Genomic DNA, 27304 nt, shown 5'->3' on the forward strand with positions numbered 1-27304 from the left:
GTCGACGGTTATTCCCAGGGCTGTAATAGGAACGAAGAGACAACGGTGAATAGAAAGATGGCAGGATGGTTTTCAGCGGGGACAACTGGTATGCACATGACGTCCTCCGACCATCACCACCAGACGCAGCCGGGGAGAAATCGCCGCAAGGACCCGCCGCAGCGAAGTTCGGGTTTCCGGAAGGACCTGATTCTGGGACGGACCAAACCGGATGAAGGTCACCAGCCAGCCCTTTTTTTTTTTTTTTTTGCATCTTCCGTTTCTCTGTTCGGCGACTTCTTAGTGGAGCGGCGGCGACGCGCTGATGTTTTGCGCAGGCGCAGTTGCCTGTCCGTGGCGCGAGTGCGCGTGCTCGGGGCGCAATGCTGGGGGAGCATGTTTTGCGGGTCCGGTCCTTATATAAACGCATCTTGCAGCTACACCGGGTTCTACCCCCCGACCTCAAAGCCCTGGGAGACCAGTACGTGAAGGATGAATTTAGGAGACATAAGACCGTTGGTTCTGACGAGGCCAAGCGTTTCATGCAGGAATGGGAGGCAAGTGACGCCCCCTTTTCTTTGCTTCAGACCTTTGGGGTTCCTCAGTGGTGTCTCTGTCCCTTTCGGAACCCCCATGGAAGGCCAAACCCAGCCGCAATGAAGCAGTGTGGTTCATTCAAGCTGTTCAAACTACACTTTAGAAAGTTCCATCCTGCGCCTCCCTCCCCACTGCTTTCCACCCTCCCAGGGCTCCTTCCTAGCGGCTGCAGGATCCTGCCACATCCAGGCCCCCAGTTGCGCTTTTGATCCGGTGGATGCCAGGCGCCGCGGAGATGCGGGCCTGGGGCCCCCAAATTAATTAGAATCAGAGTCAAGGGCTACTCGTCGGCCCTTGCTTTATGTTCTCTCTATTGTTTTTGCACAAAGCAGAAACAAAAAAAGTTCTCTCAATTTACGTTTCCAGACTTAGACTTGCTTCCGTGATTTTTTTTTCTTTTTTGGTCTTTAAATCTTAGGGCTTTCGTAAATTTCCTCATCCCACAGATACAGAAATAAGCTAACATAAAAAGACGATCGAGTTATTACATCAATGAAGGAGGAAAAACGCTGGTGGGAGTTCTGGTAAAAGTTGTTTCTCTAGGCTCATGAGTCATGGCTACTTTGTTGTATCACCTGCAGTTCTGTACTAAAAAGACAGGAACGTTAGGGATTGGATACGTGACACTTTTACATTTTTGAGCGGAGGGTCAGGAAGAATATTTCTAGGGACTGGGAAACCTGGCTGTTAAATTTCAAGAGATGGATGGAGTTGGAGATTACAGAGTATTTTCAGGCACTGGAAAGGCTGGATGGTTGGCTCACTCAGGAGGCAGAGATTGGGAAGAGCAGGGTTCCAGACCAGGAGATGGTTGGCATGTAGCTGTGATCCCAGCTAGTGGTGAGTCCATAGAAAGAAGAATGTTGTTTGTAGTAGAAATTGGTGATTTGAAGACATGATCCAGGCCTGCTTCTTTAAAAATGTCATTGGGTTAATGTCAGGTAAACGCACAAGTCTTTTTATTGAATTCAAACATGCTCCCTCTCCCTTCTTCATACCACATTGGGTGTGTTTCCACCCATTCCCTATTCCTCATCCCACACACTGAGTTTGTACTCAGGGCCTCCTTCTTGCTCTGACTTTTCTGCCCTAGCTGTCTTGGAACAGCCATTTCCCAGGTCTCACCTTTGGGAGTAGGTAGGATTACAGGTGCGAGCCACTAGTGCCTGGCAATTTACAGAATTGTTGATTGCAGAACGATTGAAGTTTTAAACAGGAATATTTAGAAAAATGATGAAATTTGTAACTTTATTTAAAACCTTGGTGTATTAAATATAATTTGCTTACCTAAGGCCAGGGAAATTTCATCTTTTAAATGTGGACTAATTTCTTTTGGTCTTGAAGTAAAATTTATTAAATGTCATACCAGTTATATTTTTAGCCTTCTCTGCAAAATAACAATTGGATTATCAATATATGTACCTCTAAATTTGTGTAATTGTGTGTATATATTTATATATTATTCATTTCTTTTTGGTGCTGATACTGAGGCTTGAACTCAGGGACTGGGTACTTTTCCTTAGCTTTTTCACTCAAGGCAAAAATGCTACTTGAATCACAGCACCACTTTTACCTTTTTGCTGGTTAAGTGGAGATGAGTCTCATGGACTTCTCTGCCCAGCTGGCTTCAAACCATGATCCTAGGGTCTCAGATGAAAGAGTATTCCATGGTTCTGAGGTCCTGTGGTTAAGGGATTGGCATGCAGGTAAAAAACTTTAAAGCTAGTGTTCTAACTACTTGGATAAAATAACACTTCTTAGAGTTGCAGTTCAACTAAACCTGGGAGTTGGAAGTAGTAGGAGAGATCCCATCAAGAAATGTTGGTTACCTTTCTCAAAGAGTAGAGCTAGAGAAGATGCTAATGACTCAGAGAATAAAAACTTGGCTGGGCCAGTTTTATCACTGGAGAGTGATACCTTTCAACAAAAAGTTGTTAAAAATATCTGTTGTTTGGTTATGTTATATGCTACCAGATATAGCTTGGAAATATATGTTCATTTTTTTTCTTAATGATGATCATAAAGTTGGGATATGTTATCGGTGTGTTACTAGCTTATGGTTAAAGTGGGTTTATCAAGGGTAACACCATTCAAATTTTAACAAGTCTATGCAGTTTGGTCACTAGGAATCTTTTTTTTTATTTTGTTTTGTAAAGTTAATTATGGAACTGAGTAGATTAGGAATTTGTTTTCTACCAAAGGGCAAATTTGGGTATGAGTACCACTGAATAAATGAAAAAGGATCAAGAATGCTGGAGGTATTAGGAAGGATTTCCTTTATTTGTAATCATAGCAAACAGGTTTGTCTTCCATTCAAGTTTTTATTCAATAACAGGGAAATGGGCAAGGAAAATAGCTTAAAAGTGAATATGTCAATGCATAGAAGTAAAATTTGAATTTATGCAATGTTCTACTATAATATAATAAAATACAATTTCAACAAGTGATTCTGGGAATCTGTTCATGAGAATCTTTGATAACAGGATAATAAAATGTCCAGTATAATCTCCTTCCTAAGACTTAGGAAGCAACTGTTAGATATCAATCTTTTTTAGGTAGATGGGGGTCCATGGCAGTTTTCAAGTCTTTTCAAGTTGTGACTAAGTTTTGAAAAATAGCTTATTTATGTAATGCTTTCTATGCCTAGCACTTAATTTTTTAGGACCTAAGAATAAATATTAAAGATTAAACAGTAACTAAAACATGTGCAAATGGCACTGTGCTCTCAGCTGCTTTGAAGAGAGCCACCTGTTTAATTTTCACTTTTCTTCTTCTTTTATTTATATCACCTGGTCCTATCATGTTTTCCTAAATATTTGTCTTGCTCTGTGTCTGTTGGGGGAAGCTTACAAATGGAAATTTTATCTAGTAAAAGTTAAAAGAAAGGGAAAGTCCTAACATTCTACAACTAGTATTGGCCACTTAGTTTCACCAGGCAATGTGGTAAGCATTGTGGGACTCAAAATAAATAGAAAATATATTTTATTTTCACACTGTTCCAGGTTTAGTAGAGTAGAATAGACAGTAAGAAGAGTGCCTTACAAGCTGTGGAAGCGAGTAGGAATGTAGGACGTAGGTCATAGAGAATAGCTGAGCTGAGGCTTGATCATGTCACTATGTCAAGAATATTTTCTAGAAAGAGGAATAAACCTATGCTTAGCACTGAGGTAAGAAACAGTATGGCTTTCTAAGAACTGCAGTAATGTATTTACAAGTTAGGGTTTTCTATGAAAAATATGAAAGTGTTAAAGCTAAAGATATTCTGCTAATTTTTTTTTACATTTGTTTTGACTAATCAAAAGGTTTGTAAGCAGTAGTGGACATATTTCAAAGCATATTCTAGAAAGTGATATTGATGAATGATTGAAGAAAGAGACAGATTGGAGATAGGATGAACAATTAGAAGATATAGTAATCTCAAATATGTACATGCCTGCACCCAAACAAAGCATTGAATGTGGAGTTAGATTCATGAATTTTCTCTTTAAAGTAGAATGGGATTTGGTGATTGATGAATTATGAGAAAGTGGGAAAATAAAATAGACTACTCCCAGGTTTTAGAATATAGTACCAATAACCAGCATAGGAAAAACAGATGAGAAATAAGTTCTGTTTGGTGCATTTTATATTAAAATTTCATTTGGCAGTTGAGTTGTTACAAAACATATAGATGGTGGGCTGACACTCAGGAGATGGATGGTGGCTGTAGATATTTAGAATTTATTATCTGTAGTAAATAGTCCAAAGGTGTGGATCCAGGTGCCCGGAATGGGTGGTCAGAGTTAGAACACTAGCATTTAGGAGAAAGTAGTCAAGAACACTAGCCTTTACGGGTTAACAGAGTGGCATAGTAATGCTAGAAATGTTCTTTTAAAAACAGTCATTTTTGCAACATATTTTTGTGTTTCTTCATAATGTATGATGTGTTTGACCTGTGTTACAGTTAGATATCATAATGTGGTATTTAGTTTTGTTGTATATGGCATTGGTTTTAAAAGAGGAGGAAATGCTTCAGTGTTCTTGTAGCCACCTGTTTGTAACAGCTATTTTTTTCTTTTTTCTTTTTGCTAGTCTTGGGACTTGAACGCAGGACCTGGGCATTGTCCCTGAGCCTCTCCATACTCAGGGCTAATGTGCTATCACTTGAGACCTAGTGCTACTTCTGTCTTTTTATGAGTAATTTATTAGAGATATGAGTCTCATGGTCTTTCCTGCCAGGGCTGGCTTTGAACTCTAATCTGAAATCTCAACCTCCTGAGTAGTTAGGTTTACAGGCATGAGCCATTGACACCCGGCTTGTAACATCCATTTCTTATTGTTAACTTTTAAATGGATCATCAGCTAAAAGTATGTATGTTACATGACATACATGTTTGAAGTTTCTTTAACTCAGTAATTAGAGTTGGATGAGTATTTGCTAGTTTTATAATTGTACATCTCTCTTTACCCAATTTTGGGATCTCATTTAGTTGGTTTTTGAATATATTGACTTGTAGTTTGTATTTAGATTGTGGGAGAAAGGGAATGAATTACTTCTCTGTTTAGTACATGGATTGTTTGTATGTGGGATACATCTAGCATTATGAGTGGTTCATTTGGGTATCTCTCAGTTGTGGTGTTTAATCTGTAGCCTTTTCATGGAGATTCATTTAACGATCATAGTTTATAGAATGGTGATATGTCACATCCTTTAAATCAGGCTTTATCTTTAAAAGATTTTAGGAACATGTGGTTATTAATAGTCTTTAAAAAGGATCAAAGAGAATGAAATAGTGCATCTTTGTAGTATGAAGTGCTTGCTGTTTCTCTTTGTTACAGTGAAACCTGTGGGTTTAGGAAAGAAATTGGAGTTACCAGGCCTGATAGTCAGAACTGGACTTTGTCACTACAAACTAGAGATCGTGATTTTATCATTATAAAGTGGAGATTTATTACTATAAAAATTCCCAGAAGTGACCAGATTCTTGTAATCAAGTGCAGTGCTGATTATATTTATATAGCATCACATTGTAAGCCAGAATGTCAGTTTGCTCTTTATCTGGTATTAGAGGAGGGCTGGTGAGGAAGGCTCTTTTCCTCATGTTAGAATATTTATATTCACTTTTTTGGCAGATGTGTCTCAGAATTCAGTAATAAGGTACTTACATTTTCCTTATTACTTCAGTAAAAAAAAAAAAGGTTTGGAATGTAATTCCATTTGCAGTAGACTCAAAAAAGTATTTAGGAATTAACCAAGGAAGCAAAAGACTTCTATAAGGGAAATGTATAATGCTGTAAGGGAAATACTAATCAAAACAGCATTGAGATTCCATCTCACCCCAGTAAGACTGGCCAACATCATGACTTAGAACAACAAATGCTGTCAGGGAGGTGGGGAAAAAAGGACCCCTATTACACTGTTGTTGGGAATATAAACTAGTACAACCACTCTGCAGGTGGTTTCAGTGTTCGTCAAAAAACTAAACACAGTACTTCCTTATGACCCAGCCATACTCTTAGGAAACTACCTATAATATTACAAGTCAGGATACTGTACACACATTTGCGTTTCTGTGTTCATAGCTGCACTATCCACAATAGCCAAGTTATGGAAACAGCCCAGATGCCCTACAGTAGACAAGTAAATTTAAAAATATAGTACATATACACAGTGGGATTTTACTCAACTAGAGAGAATAAGATTATATCATTTGCAGGGAAATGGATAGACCTAGAACAAATCATGTTAAGTGAGATCAGCCAAGCTCAAAGAGACAAGTGGCACTTATTTTCTCCCATGTGGAAGCTAGACTTAAAATAGAACTGGACATGAGAATTTACACATGACTCTAGGCATCCACATACAAACAGACCAAAGGAGGATACCAGTACAGGAAGAACCCAAAGATTAGCTCTGCTGAACATTTAAAATGCTGTTTAGCGAAATGAATTCTAGGAAGTGGAAACATGGGATATTTTATGTTCTTGGTGGTGTTATTTTTGAGTGTGTTCTTTTTTTTTTCCTTCCTTTTCTGCTTTTTAGACAGGGCAAAGGAGGCCTCAGAAAGAGAGGGAACAAGGGTGAACAAATGTAGTCATGGTATTCAGTATACACTATGTGGAAAAATTGCTGTGTAACTTGTGGGCAGGGATGGGAAGGGGGATCTAGGGGAAAGTGAAGGAAGGGGTGACATTTTCCAAAAGATAAATGTAAACATTACCTGGATTGTGAAATGGTAACCCCTCTGTATAATACCATAATAATAATAGTAACATATTTTAAAAGTTTGGAACAGAGGGAAGAAGGGTGAGCATATGTCATGATTATACTCAGTGTACATTATGTAAAAAATGAACTATGTTACTTGAGGGTAGGAGAATGGAAGAGAATGAAGGAAGAGGTTAACACTGACCAAGAAGCGTTGTACTTAATAACATGATTTAAAGAATTGTAACTCCTTTGTACAATTACTTAACCATAACAATGAAAAAAGTTTGGAAACTATATACCTTTCAGGGTGTTCATAACATCTTAATGCATTTTTACAAATAACTATGATTTCTAGAGCTACAATAGGATCACACTTTAATTTTGCAATTAAATTATTATTTCAGTAATAAGGATTGTGCAATCAATTTTAAGATACCCCAATAGGATCTGTGAGAGTACCTATAATCAAATACATGAGTATATCTGTCAAAAAAAAAAAAAAAAGGATTTCTTAACACTCAGTGAAGTAAATAGGCTTCAAGTCCATCTATGCCAGGATTTACTGCCAGGTACGTTCTAAACGGTTTTGTTTTCAGAACACTTTTGACATGAAAATTGCAACTAAAGGATTATGGGCTTCTCTTAGGTTCTCCTTGGGACTGAATTAGCATTTTGAAGGTAGCTTGGTAAACATGGAATCAAAATGAGGAAAAACAGGTGAGCATGAGATAGTTCCAATCAGGCCTTAGTGTGTCTGTGGTGGAAACATCTCTCAAGAGATCATTTGTTTTGGGTGTCACAGCTTCTTTTTGCAGTTCCTGGGCAGTTGAACACACAGTAGCAAGTTTTCCCTTAGTCCTTTGTTTTTATCCTAACTACTTTCTTTCTGGTGAAGCTGTTACGATACGATGCCTATCCATAGAATAGGCTGCCTAATTCATTTTTTTCTGGGCCTGAGAGGTTTCAGATTTTTCTTAGGTTTAATTAGCTTAAATTCTCAAGGGAAGGTCATATTTGTGTTTACAAGTTTTTGCTTTCTTTATTCCTATATAACTTTAACTATATAACTATAACTTGAAATATTTCTAAAGTATGCTTCATTTTCTGAGCTCTAAAATTCTAAAGCATTTATGTTTTATTTAAACAGAAATAAAAAAATACAAGGTGGTTTATTTTTCATTAAAATATTTCATTATTATAAACACACAACAGAAAGCATCAGAAGTTTGCATGTTCTGTTTCAATACCAAATGTTTCTACACTTTGAGGCAGTGACTCTTCAGTCTTGTTTTGGATGAACAGGTCTATAGTTGGTTTAAAAATTATCCTACAAAGTTAAAATAACTGGCATACTCTGCATACTACCATTCCCAGGTTAAGAACTGTAGTAGATGGCATAGCAAACACATACGCAAAAAACAAACTCAGCTAGCTGTTTTAGTTTCACAGCACATACTTTGAATTGAGCCTTACAAAAGACGTATATTTACTGGTACTAGTACTTTCAAGGATAGCCCTTCCTTTTTCTCTATGTTCCTATTCGCTTTTTGTAGTATTTATTTTATGGTAATTTACAATGAGATTTGACTTACCGAATTATTAACTCTCTAGAGCAAGATGTATTTTTTTTAATGCTTGTGTAATTTCAAAAACTTCCACAGGATGGCAGAAGATCCTTGTCTAGAGAAACTTCAATTAGTAAAAGAAAATTTTGTTTCAACAATCTGAAAATTTACTTGACCTCGCATATTCTAACCAGCAGTTTTCATGTTTATAGCACCTAATAAGAATGTTGTTGCTACTTAAAATACTTTATATGTGGCCTGGCCCCAGTGGCTTATGCCTGTAAATCCTAGTCAGACAGCTGTGATCTGAGCACTGTGGTTCAAAGCCAGCCTAGGCAATAAAGTCTGTGTGAGACTCTTATTTGTAGTAACCACCAGAAAAGCCAGTAGAGCTGTAGTTCAAGTGGTAGAGCACTAGCCTTGAGTAAAAAGCTCAGGGACATCACCCAGGTCCTAAGATCAAGCCCTAGGAGCAGCACACACAAAAAAATATTTTAAATATATTTACCCTAGCAGATAAAGCCTTTGATTTCTGTTGTTTCAAGGCGTGTAAGATAGCCTCCAAACATGGTTGAGTCAGAAGGATACTATTGGGAACAAAAGAAGCACATTTGAAATGTGTATTTATTGGTTTACTTATTTATGATAAGCTTATGAATTGGGTTTACTATGCTCCTACAACTATAATTCTCTATGATGACTGTTAAAATTGTCAAATATGAACTCAAATCTTTGTCCTTTTTTGTGTGTGCTTGTGTATGTGTGTGTGTTTGCACATGCACACATGTCCCTGTCTGTACTGGGTCTTGAACTGAGGGCCCAGAGCCCTTCATTCAGCTTTCTTGCTCATGTACCCTTTTCTGGCTTTTTGCTGGTTAATTGAAGATGAGTATCAAAGATTTGTTTGCATATACCTTGATGCTAAGATCTCAATTTTCTGTGTAACTAGGATTATAGGCATGAGCCACTGGAATCTCGATTTATCTGTGTCTTTTTTTGACAAAACTATATGAGCATTGCAAAAAAAGGCCAAAATAATTATTCTTAGGATATATTAATATATTTCCCTTTAGCTGTTTCTGTCTAATACTTTGTCACTTTTTCTGGGAAATGTACATTTTGAAATATGGTTCTAATTGGAAAATGTTCTCAATATTTACTGGTAACCTTTTGGTAACTATATTCTTGTGATTGTCAGAAAATGAAGATGCCAAGATAGCAAAGCTCAAGGCAAATTTCTCTTAGTGGAGAATATTTGTAAATTAGTATTTCTTATAACTCACTATATAGACATTTAATCTCAAATATTTTAACATGCACTATCTTTTTGTCTCCAAAAGTTAGCTTCCTTTTGTTTTGAAAACAAAGTTTATCAGATCAATTGTCTGTATTTAGGATTATTTTGACTGTCTTACCAGATTCAGATGTTCAAGAAGCACCACATATATTTTCATTTTTATTCCATTTTGGCATGAATATAAAATATTCACATAGAAGAGCCAGGTGCCAGTGGTTCAAACCTATACTCCTAGCTACTCAGGAGACTGTGATCTGAAAATCAGTGTTCAAAGCCAGTGGGGGAAGAAAGTCTGCAGAACTCTACCTCCAGTAGCCAGCAACATGCTGGACTCGAGGTATGGTTTAAGAGGTAGAAAACCAGCTATGAGTGAAATAGCTAAGGCCCTGAGTACAAGCATGTGTGTGTGTGTGTGTGTGTGTGTGTGTGTACTTGTACATGTACATATGTATATCTCTCTAGGTTTGGTTAATAAAACAGGAGACTGAGGGTGAGAAACTAACTGGACAGGAGAGGGTGAAAGGAGAGGGTAAGGGAGGGGTAAATTATGACCAAAGTACTTTTAAAACATTGTTTCTAAACTGGGCACTGATGGCTCAAGCCTGTAATCCTAGCTACTCAGAAGGCTGACATCTGAGGATCAGAGTTTGAACCCAGCCCGGGCAGGAAAATCCATAGACTCTTACCTCCAATAAACTAATAAGAAAAAGCTGAAAGTGGCACTGTGGTTCAGGTTGTTAGGGTTCTAACCTTGAGCATAAAGAGGCTCAATGACAGAACCCAGGCCCAGAGTTCAAGCCCCAGGACTGGCAAAAACAAACACAAACAAACAAACATTGTTTCTGGAAGGTGTAGATAAGCAATTTAGACCTGTAGATATGGGTATGACCTTTGAGGCTCCCAGAAATGTGTGGATGCTTTTTAAAGTCCATATATTCTAAAGCTTCTTATTTATCAGTCTTTCATCCTAAGATGCTTGGTTAGTCTTTTTTTTTTTTTTTTTTGCCAGTGATAGGGCTTAAACTCAAGGCCTCGGTACTGTACCTGAGCTTTTTAGCTCAAGACTAGTGCTCTCTCACTTTGAGCCACAACTCCATATCTGGCTCTTTTGGTAGTTAATTGGAGATGAGTCTCGTGTACTTTCTTGCCTTGGTTGGCTTTGAACCACGAACCTCACATTTCTCAGGTGTGAGCCACCAGCACTGACTGACTGCTGTTATTTCAGTACAGGTAATACTCCAGGCAAAGCAAGGCAAAGACCATCCTCTTGAGTTGGTCCTCTGGGCATCAAACAGGTCAGCATGACCAACCTCAGCTCCTAGGGAATCAGATACATCATATTTCTCTTATAACAGGGCACCTGCACTTGAAATGTCAGCTGATATGTTCAAGCCACTGCTCACCTGGGATACACAGGAAGGGATCAAAGTGAACTGAGACATCATAAACTCTCTTATTCAGTTCGTTTCTCTTCACCAAATATTTACCTGATTTTATCAAGCTTTCCATTAGTTTCTAAAGCCCTACTACTTATTGCTTTGTGGACTACTTAGCCCATTGGAATTCTCTACTTTGCCATATGGGTTTTTTGTTTGAGTCCTAGGATTATTTTTACTAGTCCTGGGGCTTGACCTCAGGGCCTATTAGCTGCTGTTAGCTTTTTTGCACAAGGCTATATCACTCTACCGCTTCAGCTACAGTTCCATTTCTGGCTTTTTCATGGTTAATTGGAGAAATGAGCTCTATGGACTTCCCTGCCAGAGCTGGTTTTGACCCATTATCCTCATATCTCAGATTCCTGAATAGCTAGAATTACATGGATGAGCCACTGGCACCTAGCATGAGTCCTAGGATTTTTGTCTAAGAATGGTTCTGTCCTGGTGATATTGGGAAAGGAAAGATGATAATAAGAAAGGTGTGTTAATAATGGTTAAGTATTAAACAGAGAGGCATTGTACGCAAATTGTGATGATGAGGTTGTGGTGAATGGCAGAGATGTTCAGGAAATTAGTTCTTGAATTTGTATTGCTAAATTCTGGAACTAGGAAGTGACTCTGAAAGGAACAGCAAAGGGATGATCTGGCATGAGCTTTGGAGAATAATGACAATGTCTGTGAAGAAACTTGTGGAATAGGAATTTTCTTTTTCTAACTTTTTTTTTTTTGTCAGTCATGGGCCTTGATCTCAGGGCCTGGTTCTGTCCCTGAGCTCTTCTGCTCAAGGCTTGTGCTCTACCACATGAGCCACAGTGCTACTTCTGGTTGTCTGGTGGTTAATTGGAGATAAGATTCCCATGGGGATTTTTCAGCCCAGGATGGCTTCAAAACACAATCCTCAGAGCTCATCCTCCTGAATAGTGAAGATGACAGGTGTGAGCCACCGGCGCCCAGCTCCTTTTTCTACCTTTTAAAAGCAGAAAATGATATTTGGAATTTAATATAGATCAGCACATTAATTTCTACTTGTTTCAGTTTCTTTGTAGTTCATGTTTATGGTGTATGTGTGTGTGTGTGTGTGTGTGTGTGTGTGTGTGTGTGTGTGTTGTGTTTAGTGATGCAACCCAGGGCTTCATGCATACTAAGCAAGGGCTCTACCACTGTGCTAAACTCCAACCTTGAATATATACTTTTAATTTTTTTTGTGTGTGTGATTGTGGGTCTTGAACTCTGGGACTGGACACTGTCCCTGAGCTCTTCAGCTCAAGGCTAATGCTCTACCACTTTGAGCCACAGCACCACTTTCAGTTTTCTGGTGGCTAATTGGAGATAAGAGTCTCACAGATTTTTCTTGCCTGGATTGACTTTGAACTGTGATCCTTATAGCTCAGCCTCCTGTGTAGCTAGGATTACAGGCATGAGCCATCGGTGTTCAGCTCCTTAAAAAAATATTTAATGTGGGCTGGGAATATGGCCTAGTGGTAAAGTGCTCACCTCATATACCTGAAGCCTTGGGTTCGATTCCTCAGCAACACATACATAGAAAAAAGCCGGAAGTGACGCTGTGGTTCAAGAGGTAGAGTGCTAGCCTTGAGCAAAAAGAAGTCAGGGACAGTACTCAGGCTCCGAGTCCACGCCCCAGGACTGGCAGCAAAAACAAAACAAATAAACAATGAAACAGATTTAAAAAAAATATTTAATGCACAGTTTGAGAGATTGATTATACTTCATAGTTAACTGATAGATTAAAGGAAGGAATTATTATAATGCTAATGTAATACAAGCTCTTGTAGGCTAAGATTTGGGGGATTAGAGTTCAAAATGAGTCCAGAAAGAAAAAATTACATGACCCCTTCTCAATAAAGAGCTTGTTGGGCTGGTGTATGCCTGTTATCTTAACTATCAAGAAACCTAACATAGGTGGGTGGTTCCTAGGTATTGGTTCCCAGGTGTGTGCCTATACAGAAAGCAAGACTGGTTGTCAAAAATTATGAACAGCAAAGGGGTTGGACATGTGGCTTAACTTTTAAAGCACCTGTTCAGTGAGCAGGAAGGCTGAGTTTATACCACAGTATTGTGAAGAACAAGTCCTCCAAACAAAAGCCAAAACAGCAAGGTTTACCTGCTTAGGTTTATCAGGACCATTACTTTTTTACTGAAAGGACAGAGAAAGAACTGAGTATATTAGTGTGCTGTGGTGCATTTTAGTCAATGCAGAACTACCTGTATGATGGTGGTACCATAAGATTTGATGTCTGCTAAGAGCACAATTCTCAGAATGTGTATCTAGCCACTAGTGGTGCACAGCTACAGCCGATGTTGTCTTTATTTCCTTTGTTTTTTCCTTTCCTAATTTTTAACTTTTTCTTTCACTTTGTCAAGTCTACTCACTAAAAGAGCAGAGCTTTTTAATCTCCATTGAGTCAGCTTGAACAGCCAGTTTGAAACTATTAACTTTCCACTATCTGAATACTTCGAATACACTGACTTTCTCTAATCTCTGTTTTTCATCATTGTCTTTTTCCTTTCAGCCTTTACTTCTCTCATATTTAATACTATGCACAGGCCTGTATATTCTAAGGTAGTAAGATGAAATTTATGAAAAAATTCCAACATTCTTTGCTAATTACCAGGATGGAATGATATGGGTTTTAATTATTTGGAATTACCAAAAACCCCAATTAAATTTCAGAAGTGTATTTAAAAATATTATATAGACTGAGTCATTAACTCTTGGGAATTTCAACATAATTTTCCTCTAGTGATCCTTATATTCTTTTTAAAAATCTACCCATAATTAGACTGGAAATGTAAGGGTATGATCATGGTAGTTTTAATTGCTCCCTAAGTGTATTATACCAAAGCAATGCCTTTCTTTTTAATTAAGAGTAGGAGGATATATTACAGACTATATTATTGAAAGTAGAGGCACCAGAAGCATTTATCCTAGCATGTTGTTAGATAATGCTACCAATCTGTATGGCTACTAAGGCAATGTAGAGATTTCAAGTCAGTTTTAATGTTAAAAAGTTAATTTTAAATATGTATATAAAATATGTTCTATTATATGAATAGTATATCTTGTATTATCTCTATTCACTGTAGATTCAATGTACCCCTTGGAATCCAGGACCAACCTTAGTGGAATAGAGAAACTTGTTAAGGAATACAGGAGCAATATGGATGATAGCATCTCTATGTCTCTTGTCTTGTTGTCTTTACATGACTTTAGAAGACCAGAGAATGAAAGTTAGAATTAGAGAACTCTGGTAGATTCCCCTTGGCTTAGCATTCAGCCCAGTCTATGTAATGTTTTTCTTGTTCTTCTACAAACTTACTTGATAAGACTTAGTATCTGTGGTGGTTCTGATTTCACTTTGTCTAAAATCATATTTTGCCTTAACAAAATAAGGCCATATACCTATTGTACTAAGTGATGGAAAACTGTGTTGTGAGGATGTCCACTCACACCACTTTTTATCACATATAAAAGTTCTACACAGAACAAGTAGAAAGCATAAGAAATAAAAGCCATCCAGATCAGAATGGAAGAAAGAAAACGATTTTGCTTGCTGGTAACATGATCTTACATGTGAAAATCCCTAAGACTCCACTGAAAAACTGGTAATACTCAAATTCAGTAAGGTTGAGGAAGATCAGTCATGGATCTATGCATTAATAACCAACTGTCTGAAAAAAAATAACAAACTAATTCTATTGGTAGTAATAGCAAAGGAATCAAGTACTTGAGATAAAACTAAGAAAGTGAAAGATTTGCTTGTTGAAAGTAAAGACATAAATAAATGGGAAATGACCTAGCTCCATAGATTAGAGAAATAAATATTTTCCAAATGCCTATAATACTCATAGCTATATAGAGATCCCTGTTAAAAAGTCTTGATGACATCTTTTTACAGATATACAAGCTAATCCTAAAATTCATATGGAACCACAAACAGCCTTGAACAATCAAAGCAATCTTGAGAGAGAAATAAGCAAAGGTAGAAACATCATACTTAAATATTTAAAAACGACGTAACTACAGTAATTAAAACTACATGGTATGTTCTGAAAGAGAGGCCAATTCATATGGATATTCCTCATAAAAATAAAAATAAATGACTGAGGATGTAGCTCAGTAGTAGAGCACTTGCCTACATCCCCAAGGCCATTGAATTGGAAGGATCATGCACACCCAAAACAATCTTGAGAAAGAAAAACCCTGATTTTAGCTTTTTTAAAAGGCATAGCGGGCTGGGGATATAGCCTAGTGGCAAGAGTGCCTGCCTCGGATACAGGAGGTCCTAGGTTCGATTCCTCAGCACCACATATACAGAAAACGGCCAGAAGCGGCGCTGTGGCTCAAGTGGCAGAGTGCTAGCCTTGAGCGGGAAGAAGCCAGGGACAGTGCTCAGGCCCTGAGTCCAAGGCCCAGGACTGGCCAAAAAAAAAAAAAAAAAAAAAAGGCATAGCATGCTATTGTACTAAATTATGTACTAATTTTGTTTCTCTAGTATTCCTTTCTAGTATTTATTATTTTTCTGATAAGTATTCTAATTGGAGTGAGGTAGTATATCATTGTGCTTTTGGCTTACATTTCCTGATGGCTAGAGATGTTTAACTTCTTTTCCCCATGTTTGTTGCTCAGTTGCATGCTTTTTTATTCAGATTTTAACTGGATTTTTTTCTTTTTTTCTTTTTTTCTCCAGAAGCACTAGTCATCTATGTCATGTGCATTGGTGAGATGAGTGTTGTCTTTATTTGGGGATGAGGAGATGAGTCGGCTGCCTATATTATTGGCTGAAGCTTGGTTGTTGGTGATACCTGAAACTTGTCTGTTATAAAAAATATATGGCTAAGTTTTGGTTTATGTCCCAAACTAAGTTGCACTTTGTTAAGTAGAAACTTATGTTATGGAGACATGTTTATTTATTTTTTATTCATTGGAGACATGTTTATACTAACCTTAGTATCCTTATTTTATTGGAATAAATCAGGACCTGACTTTTGACTTTCAGATTTGTAAGTTAATGCATTGAAATGGTCAAGTTCTGCATGTTTCTGTGAGATTGAAGAGACTGATATATAGATGACAATCCTAATTTGGAAGTTTTTCATGTGAACTTGATCAGGTGAACTGAACACTTGGATTTGGTTGGCCAACATATTTTGCATTTCAGAACTTTAACAGAGCTTCTCTTCAACAAGTTTATGTTAATGTGTGCTGTTGTCAGACAGTAAAGACTTATGAATGTCTAGGCATGTGATATACCACTTTCAGGACTAAGTATACTACACAGAATATATGTACAGAGGACCAGGGCACACACAAGCAAGCTCATGATAAGGATCGAGGTGTCAATAGGAAAATGATATTTGTCAATTCTTGCTCTTATTTTCTGGGCCATTGGAGTCCTATTTAGAAAATAATTGCCTACTTTGACGTACTCCAGAGCTTTACCGGTGTTTTCTGGTTGTCATTTCAGGTTTTCATATCTTACATTTAGATCTTTGATGTATTTTGAGTTGATTTTTGTGCAGGGTGAGAAATTGGGGTCAAGTTTCAGTATCACTGTATTCAGTATTACTGTATCACTTCTGGCTCTTATTTCTTGAGCTACTAGAGTTCTGTTTTAATTTTTATCTTATATTGAAGTCTTTAACCTATTTTGAATTCATTTATGTACAAGGTGGAAGGGAGTCAGGGGTCTAATTTTAGTCTTTTCTCAATGTATCTCTAGTTTTCCAAGCATGGTTTGTCTTTTCTCTAATGTATGCGTTTAGTGCTTTTGTTGAGAAACAAATGACATTAGTGTGTGTACTTATTTCTTTGTCCTTTATTCTATCCAATTGTCTTATGTGTCCATTTTTCTGCCAGTACCATGCTATTTTTATTATGATGGCTTGGTAGTATAATCTGAAATCAGGAATTATGCTACCTCTTTTTGCTCAGGATTAGTTTGGCTATTCGGCTATTGGTCTTTTGTGCTTAGATATGCGTTTAGGTTTTTTTTTTTTCTCTCTCTGTGAAGAATATCTTTGGGATTGTTTTTGGGTTGTACTAAGTCTTTAGATTGCTTTCAGTACTGTAGTCAATTTCACAATATTAAATTTAACAGTATGTGAGCCTGCAAGGTCTTTCCATCTCCTACTGTCTTTAGTTCTTTTTTGTTGTTTGTTCATTTTGAGATTGCAATCCATGTAGATCTGGCCTTCCCAAGTCTGTCCTTTTGGGGTTTTACACTCTGCTAGGCTGGTACTTCATTTGCAGAGCAGTTTCTGGCATAGGATTAGCTTTTTCTGCTCAAGAATATCAAACATTGGGGCTGGGAATATGGCTTAGTGGTGGAGTGCTTGCCTAGCATGCATGAAGCCCTGGGTTCGATTCCTCAGCACCACATAAACAGAAAAAGCCAGAAGTGCTGTAGCTCAAGTATAGAGAGTGCTACCCTTGAGCAAAAAGAAGCCAGGGATAGTGCTAAGGCCCTGAGTTCAAGCCCCAGGACTGGCAAAAATAATCAAACATTGTCATGCAGGGTGGATCTGAATTTTCTGTGTGTTGGGTTTTTTTTTAAGTGTAATGCTTTTTTACTTGTGTTATTTTTACTGATGACTTTTGTTATAATTTTTTCAGTGAGTATTTTTTAGGTGTTCTTGATAATTCGTTTTATGCAAATAATCAATTTTCTTCTTTTTGTTTGTTTTCCTATCTTACTGAAGTGGCCATATATGTCATTTCACATTTTTCACTGTTTTTTCCCTTCACATTTTAACTTTTGATAGTTTTTATTTTTGTTAAATCATGTGACATATGAATAACTGGCAGCTACAATAATCATTTCATGAAAGAAAAATGCAAATCAGCCATATGTCAGTGGCCCCATGCCTGTAATCATCGCTACACAGGAACTTGAAATATGAGGATATTAGTTCAAAGCCAGCCCAGGGAGAACATTCAAGAGACTTCCTTCTAATAATCAGCAGAAAACCTGGACAGGAGATGTGGCTTAAGGGTAGAGTGCCAACCACGAGCAAAACAGCCCAGTGCAATAATGAGGCCCTGAGATCAATTTCCAAAACCAGTCTTCCCTACCCCCCAAAAAAGCAAAGCCACAAAAATTAAGTGGCTCTTTTGTTGAAGCAGGTTAAAAATTTTTAAGTGAAAATTTCTAATTATCATATGTTTTCTTAATTGGGTGCTTTGAAAAATCTATCCAACACTGTAGAGAGCTTGATGTTATACAAATCTTATAGTTTTGTTTTCTCTTTAGAATTTTATGAACCTTTCATACATTAATAAAAGGAGTTCTTCTTTAGGGTGGAATATGGTATGCATTGTTTCCAGATATATGGAGACAGAGGTTATCTTTTTCCAAGAAAGAATATTTAATGAAACTAGAAGTCCATGAAAGTCAATGGGAAAGGTTGTGTTGTAGAACAGCAGCTGGTGGTAGAAAATCCATGGTGGATAAAACTGCACATGTTTAAGCCCAGACTGAGGCGATGACACCACCACTGCTCTGCACTTACATTTTTTTTAAAGATCAGTATTACAATTTTTAAGATCATGCTTGGTGAAACTGTAAACATTAATTTTATTAAATGTTCACTTTTGAGTACACATCTTTAAAAAAAATCCCTTGAGAAGTAAAAAGAACTCATAAGGCAATTCTGCTTTGTACCAAAATATGGCAGGTGTCTTGAGCAAATATGCTTGTGCAAATATTTGACTTTCAAAGCTAAATTACTTTTTCATTTTATATTATTTTCATCTGAAAGAAAAACTGATAGTTATTAGTCTGACATTTTCTCTAGAATGAATGAAGTGAGCCTGCTATTTCAAATAAAGTAAATAATTGTATTTCTTGCCAAACAGAACATTTTAAATTGAAAACTCAAATTGGAAATTGGAAATTTGTGTCCACCCACCACTGTGAGCTTTACAAATATGATGTAATCTTAAATTGCTGATCCTTATAAAAATTCTAGAAGATTAAACATTTGAATTGGTTTTGACATAAAAATTAAGTAGTTAACGTTGCCTTTGCTGCCATAAGAAATTGTTTTTGGTCAGTCTTTGAAAATATTCATTTGGCCATCATCATCGCCATGATCATTACTGTCTTTGTTCCAATTACTATGCTAAATGAAGGACATTTAGTAAAAAGAAAACACATGTATCCCTATTTATCATGTACTTTGCATATAATGGAAAACAAATAATTTCAGATGCGGATGAGTTCTGGGCAGAATATACAAGGCTCCAAGAAAGAGTAATAAAGGTGAATGGGCAAGTTAGTCAGGAAGCCCTCTCCAAGTAAGAGCCACTTCAGTTGACAAGAGGGATGAGAAGCCAGCTACAAGTAGAGCAGTCCTAGGAAGTAAGCAAGAACTCACAGAGACACACAACATTAAGAATATAACAAGAGAATTTGCAATTTTTCAGAGTTATACAGATACCTTTAAAAATACTGACCTGCTAGGTACCAGTAGCTTACAAAGGAGCTACTGTAGATCCTAGCTACTCAGGAGGCTGAGATGCAGAGGAAGGTAGTCTGAAGCCAGGCACCAGTGCAAAAGTTTGTGAGACTCATCTCCAAAATAATCAACATAGAGCTGTGGCTCAAGTGTATAGCTAAGCAAGTCTTAGTTTAAGCCTTGGTACTGCCAAAAGACAAGAAAGGAAGACAAGGAGGAGCAGGGGAAGAGGAGGAAGATGAAAGGAAGTAGGAAGGAAGGTAGGAAGAAAGGAAAGAAGCAAGCAAGGAAGGAAGGGAGGGAGAGAGGGAAAAAGAGGAAGAAAGGAAGGAAAGGAGGGAGGGAGGAAAGGAGGGAGGGAGGGAGGGAGGAAGGAAGGAAGGAAGGAAGGAAGGAAGGAAGGAAGGAAGGAAAGGAAGGAAGGAAGGAAGGAAGGAAGGAAGGAAGGAAGGAAGGAAGGAAGGAAACGAAACTACCATATTAATTTTCATCACAATCCTGTGTAACAGGCAGTGCCAGATATCATTAGTGTGCTTTAAACACAGGCCCAGATAATTGAATGCTGGGTAACACTGTTAACATTTTTGTCAATACCCTGTGGTAATAGGCATAATATTATCGATTTAGTATCTGTAACATAAAAAACATAATTATATAAATCATAAAGAAAAGTTACTCTGTGAAACCTGAAATTTATAACAGTCTCATTTAGCTCAGTGATTTTTTTTAAAACAACCAGTACACTAATTATCAGGAATTGATGTTTAAAATTAGTCTCATGAATATATTTTTAGAAGATAAAAGTTACCTTTTAAAATTTTTGGTTTTTTTGAATAATTACTTATTTATTATCAAAGTGATGTACAGAGGGGTTACAGTTTTATACATAAGGCAGTGGGTACATTTTTTGTGCAGTTTGTTACATCCTCCCTCATTTCCCCCTCCCCCTCCCCTTTTCCCTCTCCCCCGTGAGTTGTTCAGTTGGTTTACACCAAATGGTTTTATAAGTATTGTTACTGGAGTCGTTTGTCTTTTTATCCTTTGTTTCTCAATTTTGATATTCCCTTCCCTAGTTCTAATACCAGTATATACATTATCCAGGGTACTCAGATGAGATACAGTGATAGCACGGGGGCAACTACAGGCAGGGGATACAAGAAGATCATCAACAAAAAAAAGCTATGATTTCACATGGCATGTTGAAAATAATTACAACAGTGATATAACACTCGTTTCCATAACATGGAGTTCATTTCACTTAACATCATCTTATGTGTTCATAAGGGTATAGCTATTGGGCTCTTGTGATCCTCTCCTGTGACTTGCCTACACCTGTACTAATTATTCCCTATGAGGGAGACCATAGAGTCCATGTTTCTTTGGGTCTGGCTCACTTCACTTAGTATAATTTTTTCCAAGTCCTTCCATTTCCTTACGAATGGGGCAATGTCATTCTTTCTGATAGAGGCAAAAAATTCCATTGTGTATATGTACCACATTTTCCTGATCCATTCGTCTCCTGAGGGGCATCTGGGTTGGTTCCATATTTTAGCAATGACAAATTGCGCTGCGATGAACATTGTTGTTTTGTGGATCATGGGGCTTCAACTCAGGACTTGGGCACTGTCCCTGAGCTTTTCTGCTCAAGGCCAGCACTCTACCACTTTGTGCCACAGCACCACTACCGGTTTTCAGGTGTTTCATTGGAGACAAGAGTCTAGGACTTTCTGGCCTAGGCTGGCTTTGAACCATGATCCTCAGATCTCAGCCTCCTGAGTAGTTAGGATTACAGGCACAAACCACAAGCTCCAGGGCAAGAGTTACTTTTAAATAAGATATATTATACCTCAAGTACAGTGTACTTCAAGTACAATGCTGTTACTAGGCTTTTAGGAACTTGGTGATGAATTTCATGAATAGGAATGTCCTTACTTGCACTGATTTCTCATTTCTGATATTATAGCTTTTGATTCTGTGTATATCTGATGTCACAGACATACCAAATTCAAAGTAGAGAAGCATAAAGAGTATTTGTGAGCCAAATCTTGTCTAATGTTTCCTTTCTATTGTCTTAGCCAAGAACTTTCCATGTTCTTTTACTATTTTTTTCTGTGCTGTAAGTAGCAACTAACACCTTTTCCTGAAACTTAGAATCTAGGTGACTCGAGTTTTGTTTATTGCAGTGAGCAGAGGAACCTGTAAAACTGACACTAGTGACACTCTCTACCTTGTTTTGTATTCTGTGAACTGATGTGATTTAAGTGTTTGGGGGCTTGAACATGATGAAATCTGTTCAAAAGGTCTGAAAATCTGAGAACCCAGATTTGTAATCTTTGCCACTATGGAATGAGAGATTCTGTTTTAGTAATTTGAGCAGATATGCTTCAGATCCCGAAGGTGTCTTTGAATTTAGTGATTGTGATTCAGGTAACTTATCTTTCTTGCCGGAGTGAGTGTTCCGTCCAGGAGGCATGGCATTCTTAATCAGTTCTCTAGGGAAAGCTACACACTAAATTTGTTGATTCCATGTTGTTAAATAGGGTCTTAAAATAATTGAATACATTTTTGGAGAAAGATTTTTTTCTCCTGGATCAAATATTTGTCTTTCTTTTTGGGTGTTTATGTGAAGGAAAATAAGTAACTTACCAAAACTGTAGAAAATATTGTTATTTTCAGCTCTCCAGCAAATTGTCAAGATGGCACACTAGTACGTGCTTAATGCTTAACTCTTAAGGCAATCAGTAATGTTAATCACACAATTCTTCAGACTAATTCTGATTATGGTATGTGGAAAATTTTAGTTAGCATTTTATTATCTAATTTGAAATCTTTTTTATTCTTTCAGGGAAACTTGTATATAAAATATGAAACATATGTAAGAATTGTAGTGGTACCGATGTTATGTATTAAACATTTACTTTAACAATACTCTGTATAACTGATGACTTTTAAAAATGTGCTAAAATATGTTAAACTACTGATATCACTATAAAAAGAAAGGAAGGTTATGAATATTTTTGAAGTAATTTATTTTCCCTTTACAGAATTTGAGAGTTTGGATTTCATGTATCATGTTTTCTTGCAATTGAAGTATTCTAACTTACATTTGGGCCATTTGATTGCAATTTTGTCTAAAAAATACTAGCCAAATGATTTCTAAAACATTGCAGTGTGGGAGAATTAATTTCTCTGACCAAAAGGAAGACAGCCTCAGCACAGTCACTTCAATGCTGCATCAGCATACTGACAGACTCCTGGGAACATATTCCCAGTTAGAAGTTTCTTTGTGTCTGTGGGCCAAAGGATGCCTAGCCTCAGCACAGTCACTTCAATGCTGCATCAGCATACTGACAGGCTCCTGGGAACATATTCCCAGTTAGAAGTTTCCTTGTGTCTGTGGGCCAAAGGATGCCGCCTTTTGTCAGGAGAATCTCCCATTCCCCCATACAAAGCCTCCCTGAGGAGACTGGTTTGCACAGCTACCTTTAGTGATAGTTACTCATTATAGATAGGATAGCTTCTTCTTAGCAAATCGCAAATTCCCTTCTCAATAATCTGGATAGTTTCTTCCCATCATAAACAGAGAAGTCTCCTCTAGGTGCATAGAGCCCTGGTCAAGGTCCGGAGCAAATAGTAGCTAGGTAGTAAATAGTTTGGCCCTAAATAAGTAAACTCTCTTCAAAGCAGTAAAATTTTGTAGTAGATAAACTTCTATGTTAGTGTCCTTCCTCCCAGAAATGGCGTTCCTCAAATTCTTGTATTTATAATGGATAATATGCTGTGTTAACCTTTACCCTGAAATTTGTGAGTTGATTTCTAATGATATATTCTGTGTTAACCTTTGCCCTGAAAACTGTGAGTTGATTTCTAATGATATATAAACCCTGGCCCTCCTGAAATAAAGTATGCATTGGTTCACTCGCCTTGCATCCCCCATGTGCTAACTATGGTTGCAGTTCCCGGGTCCAACATTGCAGTAATTAATTGGCAGCAAGAGAGAAGATTAACAATAGTTGCTATAAGGGACAAAATGTTGTTAAGACAAGTCGTTGTTATAACTTCATTAGAATATAAAGGTCTTAAGATTGAGAAAAGATGCTCTCCACTCTAACTCGTTTTCTTGTTTGAACCTGATGAATGTCCAGTGAAACAATTTGAGGGGTAATTTAGAGGTTGAGATGACAAAGAACATACAATATTTGAACCTGAGTAAAACACCATTTGCTTTTATTTCTTTGCTGATTCACAGAAATTAATTTAAATTTAGCTTTGAAGACATTCTGTATTCCTCATTGAGAGAAACAAGAATTACTGCCAGCTGTGATTTTTCAGGTTGATAAAGCAGTATAAAATTTTCTATGAAGAGTTACAAGCCTGTGGTTAGACTAGGTTATCATTAGCTGGTCAGCACTGAGGAAACTTTGTAGATAAAATTCCAACTCAAATTTAGAAGTGACTCAATCTTAGGTGAGTGGTATTCTCACATAACTAATTCTATTCATGTAAATTTGTTTCTCACATATGTGATATAGGTATGCATGTGTATGAATACACGTTATCCATATACATATATGTATGTACACATATTTACTTAAATGGGAAACATAAATATTAATGAGAAATTTATTTATTTAAATTAATGGGAAAATTTGTAATAACATATATAGATGTTCAGAAAACATAACTGGAGGTGATTTTGCCTGCTAGGGGGCACTAGCAATCTTTGTAGATATTTTTGACTATGATGGTTAGAGGGAATGGTGTTATTGGCTTCTAGTGATTAGAGACTAGAGATACTGTGAAACATCTTACGATGTAAGCTACCTCACCCCCAACTCCACAACAAAGAATACTCAACTTACCACATATCTCAGCAGTCCCAAGAACTGAGAAATCTTAAATACCTGAGGCATTACTTAATGTAATTAAGAAAGCAGGTGGTATGTGCAATGTTATTTTGCTGTTTTATGAAATGGATTTTTGTAAAGCATGAAGAAACTATCAATTCCAATCCAAATGCTTGCTTGGGATTAGAATTAAAGCTACTTCAGTGATGCTGGCAGTCTAGCAATTATAAAACATGCAACAGCATTATTCAGAGTGCTGTGCTGAATGTGGAAGAACAAAATTACATGAAAAAATAGATTATTTTCCTGATGAGGATGCTTGTTAAATATTGAGGGCTGAATTTGTAATGTTTCTAAAATTTTAATTGAATAGCAGGGAAATAGACTTAATGAATTTTTGAGACCCATTTTTAAGCTTGTCATGACACCCCTTTGAAATCTAAGCTGTAGCCCCACAAGTATTTGTATACTTATATATGCTCAGTTTTACATATGGTTTAGGCCGGTATACACATACTTCAAAAGCCACCTACTTTAAGGCTAAGAATGTTGTTTAAAATGTATTAGAGGGGCTGGGGATATGGCCTAGTGGCAAGAGTGCTTGCCTCATATACATGAGGCCCTGGGTTCAATTCCCAAGCACCACATATATAGAAAACGGCCAGAAGGGGTGCTGTGGCTCAAATGGCAGAGTGCTAGCCTTGAGCAAAAAGAAGCCAGGGACAGTGCTCAGGCCCTGAGTCCAAGCCCCAGGACTGGCCAAAAAAAAAAAAAAAATGTATTAGAAACCCTTAAAGTACTGGTAATAAAGCACATTCAAAATTATCAATGAGAGTAGTATAGGTATCTTCTTAACCAAATGCAGAAGATTTAACGATGAAGGAAAATAGCTGACTTGAAACTAGAGCTCTTCAATTCACATGACTGAATAAGTGAACATAGGTGTTTATTTGATTTCTGTGACCTTAATTTATCTTTCTCTTTTTACTAGGTGTATGCAGCAGTGTTATGGCAACAAGCTAAAGATAACAGACAAAATTCATCTGGAAAAGCATGTTTTGGCACTTTTCTCCCAGAAGAAAAGCTTAATGACTTTAGTGATGAGCAGATTGGACAGTTGCAGGAGCTGATGCAAGAAGCTACTAAACCCAATAGACAATTCAGTCTTCCTGAGTCTTCAAAGCCAAAATGTTAGTAAATACAATAAAGTTTAACAAGACATAAAACCTAGACCATCTTATTTCAGTTATCATTGGCTTTTAAAATGTATTTTTGTTGTGAAAATAACAATTACTTCAGTTTTGAATATTTTCCTTTACTTTTGGTTATATGAATGCAAAATATGGATCAGAATCACTAGTAGGCAGTTTGAACATGTTATAACATTAGTGAAATAGCAGTAGGTGCTGGGTGGAAATTTTTTTTTTATAAACAAGAAAAGCTTAAAAATGGACAAATAATTTTGCTGATAATTTCCTTGTATATAACTTTGTTATAAAAGTTATTGTTGTCCTCAGAGATTTTCTTTAACTTAAATATATCTCCATAATTAAATATATCCCAATACTAAGTGTATAATTCCAACAATTTTATTATTAGACACCGTTGTGAACATTTCATCATTTCTACTGTATCACATTACATATTAACATTCAGAATATTTCCTTTTTATTTATGAGATTCATTATTATGCTATCATTTGTATAATAGGTAATGAAAACTATGTTTCCATAGTATAGAATAAATGATGCTTTAATTTGCTTTGAAAATTATAATTTCTGTTTTTTGTTTTTTGGGTGTTTTTTTTTTGTTGTTGTTGTTTGTTTTTGCCAGTCCTGAGGCATGGACTTGGGGCTTAGAGCACTGTCCCTGGCTTATTTTTTATTTTATTTTATTTATTTTATTTTTTGGCCAGTCCTGGGGCTTGGACTCAGGGCCTAAGCACCACCCCTCCTTCTGCCTCCTTCTGCTCAAGGCTAGCACTCTGCCACTTGAGCCACAGCGCCACTTCTGGCCATTTTCTGCATATGTGGTACTGGGGAATCAAACCCGGGGCCTCATGTATATGAGGCAGGCACTCTTGCCACTAGGCCATATCCCCAGCCCTCCCTGGCTTCTTTTTGCTCAAGGCTAGCACTCTACCACTTGAGCCACAGCACCACTTCTGGCCTTTTCTGTTTATGTGGTGCTGAGGAATCGAACTCAGGGCTTCATGCATGCAAGGCAAGCACTCCACCGCCAAACCATGTTCCCAGCCTGAAAATTATAATTTTTGTTCAAATGGTTGGGGAAATTAAAAACTTTTTTTTTTTTTTTGCCAGTCCTGGGGCTTGAACTCAGGGCCTGAGCACTGTCCCTGGCTTCTTTTTGCTCAAGGCTAGCACTCTGCCACTTGAGCCACAGCGCCACTTCTGGCTGTTTTCTATATATGTGGTACTGAGTAATCAAACCCAGCGCTTCATGTATACAAAGCAAGCACTCTTGCCACTAGGCCATATTTCCAGCCCTAAAAACTTTTTTAAACATAAATTGATTTATAAATTTATAAAATCAAAAAATGAGATACACATTGAATGTGCATATGGCTTAATGGAGGAAAGAATATTCTCTTCAACAAATTTTATTGGGAAAATGAGATTTCCACATGCAAAAGAATGAGATTATATTTTCCTAATCATAAGTAATGAAATACACATAAAAATGAACGCAAAATTGATCAAAGACCTAATGTGACAGCTAAAACTATAAAGCCTACAGACTCTTAGAAAGAGATCTGGAATCTTATAGATGATAATAAATGCCCGTGCAGTAGCAACAACAAAAATCCAACAAAGTGGAATTCATCAGAATTTAGAACTTTTGTAGGAAAGTATCAAGGAATGAGATAAACTACAGAGTGAGAAAAAGTACTTGCA

At 37.1% G+C, this 27304-nt stretch overlaps 1 protein-coding gene across 1 annotated transcript; it reads left to right on the forward strand.

The window, feature by feature from the left end:
* The first annotated feature begins 260 nt into the window (after positions 1-260).
* On the forward strand, positions 261-25619 carry Sdhaf3 (succinate dehydrogenase complex assembly factor 3). The gene is made up of 2 exons (XM_048340065.1): positions 261-536; positions 25381-25619. Exons 1-2 carry the CDS (start codon positions 363-365, stop codon positions 25582-25584), a joined length of 378 nt encoding a protein of 125 aa, XP_048196022.1. The 5' UTR covers positions 261-362; the 3' UTR covers positions 25585-25619.
* Positions 25620-27304: the final 1685 nt, after the last annotated feature.

Source organism: Perognathus longimembris, chromosome 2 (genome assembly GCF_023159225.1).
Source record: "Perognathus longimembris pacificus isolate PPM17 chromosome 2, ASM2315922v1, whole genome shotgun sequence".
In the NCBI taxonomy this organism is placed as follows: domain Eukaryota; kingdom Metazoa; phylum Chordata; class Mammalia; order Rodentia; family Heteromyidae; genus Perognathus; species Perognathus longimembris.